The 8534-nt window shown below is 49.1% G+C and overlaps 2 protein-coding genes across 2 annotated transcripts; one reads left to right on the top strand and one right to left on the bottom strand.

The window, feature by feature from the left end:
- Positions 1-2502: 2502 nt before the first annotated feature.
- Positions 2503-5040, bottom strand: EAH_00035150 (4-diphosphocytidyl-2-C-methyl-D-erythritol kinase, putative; the record flags this gene model as incomplete). The annotated part of the gene is made up of 1 exon (XM_013395764.1): positions 2503-5040. One exon carries the CDS (start codon positions 5038-5040, stop codon positions 2503-2505), a length of 2538 nt encoding a protein of 845 aa, XP_013251218.1.
- A 791-nt stretch (positions 5041-5831) lies between these two features.
- EAH_00035140 (hypothetical protein) lies at positions 5832-7019 on the top strand (the record flags this gene model as incomplete). The annotated part of the gene is made up of 1 exon (XM_013395763.1): positions 5832-7019. The coding sequence occupies one exon, from the start codon at positions 5832-5834 to the stop codon at positions 7017-7019; it is 1188 nt and encodes a 395-aa protein (XP_013251217.1).
- Between the last annotated feature and the right edge of the window lie 1515 nt (positions 7020-8534).

The following is an 8534-nucleotide window of genomic DNA, read 5'->3' as shown; positions in this document are numbered from 1 at the left end:
TATATATATATATATATATATGCATGTATATATATATATATATATACATATATATATATATATGTATATATATATATAGGTATATATATTTATGCATTTAGACAGAGACAACGCTCAGCTCAAACAGAAAGGAGGAGACCTCAGCAATTGGAATTATCGAAAGAATTTGAAGCTGCTGCTGCTGCTGCTGTTGTTGCTGCTGCTGCTGCTGCTGCTGAGCCATTGACGCCAGTGTGTGTGCGACTGTGCATTCTATGCAGCAAGAACAACAACAATGACAAGAACAGCAGCTGCAGCAGCAGCTGCAGCAGCAACAGCAGCAGCAAATGCATTTTTTTGTTGTATATACCTGCGGAGAAGTTAATAAGTCGCTTGGGGGCTGTCATTGTTTTGAAGTTTTGCTAAAGAGAGAAGAAAAAAAGAAAAAGGAAATCAAAAGGCGAGGAGAAGACAAATAAAATAAAATAAATAAATATGTTTGAAGAAATGAATTAAAATGAGTGGTTCTAGTGAGTGCTTCGGGTGTATGCACAGCTCAAGATATATACAGCCAGCCTTCTGTTTAATTTTAAGAAAGAAGAATAAATAAATTAATTAAAGATATTAATATTAATAATACAAATAGAAGTCGATTTAATACACAATATAATAATATACACAAAGAAGCCAAACGCAATTTGTGGTGTCGTCGGCTATACAAACAAACACCCTGCTGCTGCTGCTGCTGCTGCTGCTGCTGCTGCTGCTGCTGCTGAGTATAAATGATAAACGAAAGAAACTAACAGCCAAATAAAATTCCGCAATTGCAACAAAATAACGAAAAGAAGATAAAGACAACACCCTCAACGAACAGCAACACAGCGCGCCGCTACACTGCCACCGCTGCTGTTGCTGCTGCTGCTGCTGCTGCAGCTGCTGCTCGGACCACAGCAGCAGCAGCAGCAGCTGCTGCTGCTGCAGCGGCTCCAGTCCCTGCATCGACCTTAGCCATATTAGCAAATGTATTTCTTCTACATTTAGCAGAACAGTATCAGCATAAGGAGCAGTTGAGGTGTATGCACACCTCGGCTACTGCAGCAGAAGCAGCAGCAGCAGCAGCAGCAGCAGCAGCAACAGCACCTCCGAAAGAACAGCAGCAGGACTCGTACTGCGGATTTCTGCAAGCAGGTGACGTCTTCTCTTGCTAGAAGTCATAACCCCTTTCAGCTGCAGCAGCAGCTGCAGCAGTAGCTGCAGCAGCAGCAGCAGCAGCAGCAGCAGCAGCATCCACGGTACGGAGGGTTGACCATGGCGGTAGCTGCGGGTGGGCGTCTGGTATCTGCTGCTTCAACTGCTGCTGCTGCAGCAGCAGCAGCAGCATCCTCGTGCAGTGTCTTCTCTGGAACAAGAACAGCAGCAGCAACAGCAGCAACAGCAGCAGCAGCAGCATCCCCGTGCAGTGTCTTCTCTGGGACAAGAACAGCAGCAGCAGCAGCAGCAACAGCAGCAGCAGCAGCAACAGCAGCAGCAGCAGCAACAGCAGCACCTGTTGTTGCAGTTGCCCCTCCATGGCAGTCTGAAGCCCGTCGATTTGTTTTCCGCATGCAAACACCGCGCGAGCAGCAGCAGCAGCAACTGCGGCGGCGGCGACAGCAGCAGCAGCAGCAGCAGCAGCAGAAGCAGCAACCAGCGGTTTACCGTTCGTCGACTACCTCTCCCTTGTACGACTATCATTATAATCAGCATCATCAGCAGCATCAGCAGCAGCAGCAGCAGCAGCAGCCAGCAGGTTTAGGAGTGCAGCTGGTGTATGCATTTGCTTCAGGTGCCGGGGTCTTCCTAGGCTTTTGCCTTTGCTGCTATTTATTTCAAAGTCAGCGGCTGAACATAACGCATAAAAATCTGCACGGACAAATCGTTGATCCCTTCACAGGCAAACCGCAGCAAACAACTTTTCAGAACTAAGGCTTATTGCTGCTGCTGCTGCTGCTGCTGCTGTTGCTGCTGCTGCTGCTGCTGCTGCTGCTGCTGTTGTTGTTGTTGGTGCTGGTGCTGCTGCTGGTGCGGCTGCTGCTGCTGTTGCTGCTGCTCTTGGTGATGCTGTTCCTGCTGCTGGTGCTGGTGCTGCTGTTGCTGCTGCTGTTGCTGCTGCTGTTATTGCTGCTGCTGATGCTGATGATGGCAAGAGGCTAGCTAGTTAGTAGTAGATATTTAGCTAGCTAGCTAGCCAGCTAGCTAGCTACTAGCTAGCTGCTGGGATTGTTTCGTTGCTGCTGTTGCTGCTGCAGCTTGCTGTCGCTTTTCTGCCGGTGTGCCTGCAAAATGAGTGCAGCAGCTCTGTTGCTGCTACTGCTCTTGTTGCTGCTTCTGCTTTTGTTGCTGCTGCTGCTCTTGTTGCTGCAGATGCTCTAGATGCTGCTACATCTGCTGTTGCTGCTGCTACTGCTAGGTTGCTGCTACTTTATTTGCTGTTGCTGGTGCCCTTGCTGCTGCTGCTGCTGCTGCTACTATACCTGTTGTTTTTTAAATGATTTTAGTTGCAAGTTTGTCTGGGGAGAACCAGAAGTGCTGCTGCTGCTGCTGCTGTGCTGCAGCAGCTGCTGCTGGATCTGCTGCAGCAGCTGTGGGGTGTGCATACACCTTAGCAGTCAAAGGCTGCTTATAGACAGGACAGCATCTATACCCTACTAGCTGCAGTGCAGCAGCAACAGAGCGAACTTCCTCTGCTGCTGCTGTTGTTGCTGCTGCTGTTGCTGCTGCTTTTCCTACTCCAATGAGCGCAGCGCCGCTGCCAGTAAGGCCGCTTGCTAGCAGCACCTGCTGCTTTTGCTGCTGCTGCTGCTGCTGCTGCTGCTGTGCTGCTGCTGCTGTTTCTGGTCCTTGTGGTGCGGTGATGGAGCGCAGAGCAGCAGCTGCAGCGGCAACTTGCTGCTGCAGCGAAGCAGCAGCAGGAAACAAATCATTATGCAGCAAACAACGAAGAAAGGCATCCACAACCTCCTGCGGCGGCTCGTCATCTGCTGCTGCTTCTGTTGCTGCTACTGCTGCCTCGCCTGTTGCTGCTGCTGCTGCTGCTGCTTCTCTTGTTGCTGCTGCTTGTCTCTCTTCCCCTTTGCTGTGGAGTGTGCGGCGCTCTCGCTTTGAGAGCCAGTCGGAGACAATGCCAATGTCTGTTTCTTTGCTGCTGCTGCTGTTGCTGTTGCTGCTGCTGCTGCTGTTGCTGCTGCTGCTGCTGCTGCTGCTGTTGCTGCTGCTGCTGCTGGCAAGTCTGTCGAATTGTTTGAAGACTTCTCCGGAGGAGAGGCCCTCATTTCCCTTCACAACAAAAACCTCCACGTCTTGCTGCTGCTGCTGCTGCTGCTCACCTTGCTGCTGCTGCTGCTTCTGCTGCTGCTGCTGCTGCTGTGCGATGGCTCTTTGGAGGAGGTTGTGAATCCTTCGGGAGCAGCAGCAAACCTTCTCTCCTCTGCCGCAGCAAACAGCGCCTCCGCTGCTGCTTAGGAAGAACGGGACATCAGCCCCCAGCTGTACAGACAGCAGTGAAGACATTGATGCTGAATTAAAACACAAATCTGCTGCTGCTGCTGCTTCTGCTTCTGCTGCTGCTGCGGCTGCTGCTGCTTCAACTGGTGTTGCGGCGACGGACGTCTTCTTCCTTTCTCCACAATATTCTGGAGCAGCGAACTCCTCTGACTGCTTCTGCTGCTGCTTCTGCTGCTGCTGCTGCTGCTGCTGCTGCTGCTGCGAGAAGCTTCCCTTGGTGAGGATAAGGTCTGCTGCATGCAGCACTGCAGCAGCATTAGACGATCCCCCTCCAAGCCCCGCCTCCATCGGAATTTCTTTCCTCAAGTGAACCACAAACTGCACCTGCTGCTGCTGCTGCTGCTGCTGTTGGTGCTGCTGCTGCTGCTGCTGCTGCTGCTGCAAGCAGTGCTGCCTAAAGAAGTTGAGAGCCTTGAAGATTAAATTCTTCTGCGGAGGGCAGTTGATGTCTTTGCTGCTAAACAAAACGTCTCCTTCGCTGCTGATGGAGACAAAAGGATAGTCGCTCTTGCTGCTGCTGCTGCTGCTGCTCTTGCTGCTGCTGCTGCTGCTGCTGCTGCAGCCTGCGGCATCCACTGAAAAATTGGGGGGTTTGAGGTGTACAGACACCTCGTCGCAGAGATTTAGGGCCTGGAAGATTGACAACAGGTCGTGGTACTTGTCTCCTCCGCTGCTGCTGCTGTTGCTGCTGCTGCTGTTGCTGCTGCTGCTGTTGCTGCTGCTGCTGTTGCTGCTGCTGCTGTTGCTGCTGCTGCTGGGGAGGATCTTGAGGAGGAGGTTTGCCTTCGCCGGACTCCAGAGACGAACACCAACAGTAAAAGGGCAAGAGGCGTCTCCGCACGTGCACGGTGGCTTAGCAGCAGCAGCAGCTGCTGCTGCTGCTGCTGTTGCTGCTCGTGTTGCTGCGCGTGCTGCTCCTGCTGGCCAGGCAGCAGCAGCAGCAGCTTTGAATTTGCTGCAGCTGCCCGTGTCTCGCGTTCGTTGTGATGCCCTCGCACCTGCTGCACGGATAAAGGCAGCTGTCCGCAGCTGCTGTTTTTGCTGCTGCTGCTGCTGCTGTTGCAAATGCTGCAGCAGCTGCTGCTGCAGCTGCTGCGGCTCTTGGGAACGCAACAGCGCAGCAGCAGGCAGCTGCAGCAGCACCCCGGAGTGTCCAGTCTGCAACGAAAGTCCCTCTCCGAACCAAACTAGCTGCAGCAGCTGCTGCTGCTGCAGCAGCAGCAGCAGCAACAGGCGGGTGAAGGACCTCATTGAGGCTACCCGCAGCTGTGGGGCCCCACACGGCCTCAAACCGTTTGCTGCTAAATGAAATGCCGTTTGCCTCCTAGCAACACCATCCGATTCTGCTGCTGCTGCTGCTGTTGCTGCTGCTGCTGTTGCTGCTGCTGCAGCAGCCGCTGCTGCAGCAGCAACAGGGAGAGCAGCCGGCTGCTGATGGCGATGTTGTGGGGTGAGATCTGCTGCAGGTCTTCTACATCGATGAATCTGCTTCTGCTGCTGCTGCAGCAGCAGCAGCATCAAACCCAAGAAGGATGCAGCAGCTGCTGCTGCTGGGGGCCCCTCCTGCCAGGGGGCCCCCGTCGGCTGCGGTTCTGCTGTAGCGGCTAGGGTTTAGGGTTTAGGGTTTAGGGTTTAGGGTTTGCAGGGAGCAAGCTAATTAATTGGTGAGAAGGCTATCATCACCTTTAGGTAAGTTAAGACAACAACAGCCCCAGAACCAGCTGCTGCTGCTGCTGCTGCTGTTGCTGCTGCTGCTGTTACCATTGCCGCTGCTGCTGTTGCTGCTCTGCTGCCGCCGTTGCTGCTGCTGTCTGCCTACTACAGCAGCAGCAAATTCTTGTTTTTCTGCTTCTCCTTTTTATTACTTTTTTGTTTCCAGTGGTAACACCGCCACACAGCAACACTAGTAAAAGAAGCAGCAGCAGCAGCAGCAGCAGCAGCAGCAGCAACAGCAGCAATAGCAGCATGGCTTCTGGAGCAGCTGTCTTGCACGGCGATAGAGGGCTTTCATGCTATACCCTAATTAACAAACTTAATCCCTCACTTAACTCCAAACCCTAAACCCTAAACCCTAAACCCTAAACCCTCACTGTGCTGTGAACCGTTAATGGTTAGTCCATTGCCTTCCGCGGCTACAGTGGGCTTAGGGCTAAGGGTTTAGGGTTTAGGGTTTAGGGTTTAAGGCTTATGGTCAAGGATTTACGGATAGACTGTAGGGTTTAGGGTTTAGGGTTTAGGGTTTAGGGTTTAGAAGCCTGAGCTCCTTCAATAGAAAATTCGCCTGAGCTTCCTAGCAAATATTTCAAGAGATGCCCAATAGAAGCCCAGCAGCAGCAGCAGCAGCAACTGCTGCTGCTGCTGCTGCAGATAAGGAGGACAAGCAGCAGCAGGCCCAGTTCTCGCATGACGCTGCTGCAACGAGTGAAGCAGCAGCGGCACTCGCAACGTCAACAGCAGCAGCAGCAGCGGCAGCAGATGAAGCAGCAGCAGCAGACAAAGCAGCAGCAGCAGCAGGTGAGGCAGAAGCAGCAGATGAGGCAGGAGCAACAGATGATGATGCAGCAGCAACAGCAGGTGCGTCGGGGGGTGTAGCAGCAGCAGCAGCAGCAGCAGCAGCAGCAGCAGCAGCAAGGAAGGCAGCAGCAGCAAGAGCAGCAGCAGAAACGGCAGGAGCAGAGGACCTAGCACCAGCTGCAGAGGGCTCAGCAGCAGCAGCAGTAGCAGCAAATGGTGCAGCCTCAGCCGCAAAAGAAGAAAAAGTCGCCGAAGCAGCCGAAGCAGCAGAAGCAGCAGAAGCAATAGCAGATATAATAGCAGCAGCAGCAGCAGCAACAACAACAGCAGAAGAAGAAAAAGCAGAAGGGAGAGCAGAAACACCAGCAGCACCAACAACAGCTAGTGAAGCAGCAGCAGCAGCAGCAACAATAACAGCAGCAACGACTGAAACAGCAGCAGGCGGTAGAGAGCCCGAACTCTATGCAGCAGATGAAACCTTAACAGCATCCAGCAGCAACAGCAGCAGCAGCAGCAGCAGCAGAACGGGGCACAGGACCTACGCCGGCAAGCTGACTTGTGGCAATAACAACAGCAGCAGCAGAAGTAGCAGCAGCAACAGCAGCAGCAACAGCAGCAGCAACAGCAGCGTAGACAAGTCCCCAGGGAGCGGGATCGACTTTCACACACGGAAGCCAGGAAGCAGCAGCAGCAGCAGCAGCAGCAGCAGCAGCAGCAGCAGCCATCCCGTTCAGGCGCCTTCCAGAAGCAGCAGCAGCAGCAGAAGCAGCAGCAGCGGTGCTCCCGAGCGTCCGAGAAGCGGCAAATGTACGGGTAGGAGCAGCAGCAGCAGCAGCTGCAGCAGCAGCGGCAGCAGCAGCAGCAGCAGCAGCAACTTTGCTGCTTGGGCAGAAGGGCTTTCTCGCCAGCCCCCTGTCTTGCTATCAGAAGAAGATGTTTATTTTCTATGCGAAAAAGTAAAAGAAATCCTTATAGGTGCATAAACCCTAAACCCTAAACCCTAAACCCTAAACCCTAAACCCTAAACCCTAAACCCTAAACCCTAAACCCTAATGTGTATTTGTGTGGGCCTTTATCTATCAGTCTCCTTTTTAATTTTTTTTGTTTGTTTTGTTTAATTTATATTTTTTTAATTTGTCTCCGTTTGTTTATTTATTTTTTCTTTTTGTTTATTTTTTGTTTGTTTTTATGTTTTGGCTGTCTCTCTTTCACATAAATAAATAAATTAATTAATAAATATATATATATATATATATTTGTCTGTATGTATATTTATGTATACATTTATATATGTGTATATATATAAATCTACATATAGATATCTATACTTATATATATACATATATATATATATATATATATATAAATCTTTACATACATATATATATATATAATCCTCTAAATACCCTTATGAATATGTATATGAATATAAATAAATATACATATAAATATATATATAATAAATAATAAATAAAAAACAAAGATAGAAGAAGTTTGTGTGTATTGCTATGCAGAGGAGAGCATCGTGCAGGATGTACATCTACCGGTAGTAATATTTGGGGATATACACGGGCAGCTGTACGATTTATTAAGGTTATTATCATATTGTGAGTCTTTAAACAATCAAAGTTTTATATTTTTAGGTGATTATGTAGATAGAGGAGAACACTCAGTAGAGACAGTGCTGCTGCTGCTGCTGCTGAAAGCCCTACATCCGCAGCAGCTAATACTTCTAAGAGGCAATCATGAGTGTAAGGATATATCTTCAGTATACGGTTTTTATGATGAATGTCTAAGAAAATATAGAAGCAGCAACATCTGGCGATGCTGCTGTGAAGTCTTTGATTTATTTAGTGTTGCTGCTGTAATTGATGAAACAGTTATTTGCTTACACGGTGGCTTATCGCCTTCTTTATTGCTTATTGATGATATTAGAGTCTTAAGAAAAGAAAATAATATTAATATTAACTCTCCTATCGCAGATTTACTGTGGGGCGACCCTTCATCTCAAATTCAATACTGGAGTGCAAGCCCGAGAGGTGCAGGTTATCTTTTCGGTGTATGTACAGCTAATAGATTTTTATATATTAATAATATTAATCTTCTTGTTCGATCGCATCAATTAACTTTACAAGGATATAACTATCCTTTTGATTCTTCTTCAGCTGTATTGACAGTCTGGAGTGCGCCAAATTACTGCTGCAGATATAATAATATTGCTGCAATTCTTCAAATAGACAGAGACTTCAACAGACACTTCATTTTATTTAAACAGCAGCAGCAGCAGCAGCAGCAGCAGCAGCAGCAGCAGCAGCAGCAGCAGCAGCAGCAGCATATTAGAAATGCAACAGAGGGGCTTCAAGTACGCCAGAGATATGAGAAGTGCATTTCTTACTTTACATAAATAAATTATTTTTAAGATATTAAAATATATTATTAAATAATAAAATTTATATTGAAATAACAAACTGTGCAAATTAAACAAACAACAAAAAAAT

This window comes from Eimeria acervulina, genomic scaffold, assembly GCF_000499425.1.
Source record: "Eimeria acervulina Houghton genomic scaffold, Eah_scaff367, whole genome shotgun sequence".
Lineage (NCBI taxonomy): Eukaryota > Apicomplexa > Conoidasida > Eucoccidiorida > Eimeriidae > Eimeria > Eimeria acervulina.
The sequence above is the reverse complement of the archived record's forward strand: the minus strand, read 5'-3'. Positions and strand labels throughout refer to the sequence as shown.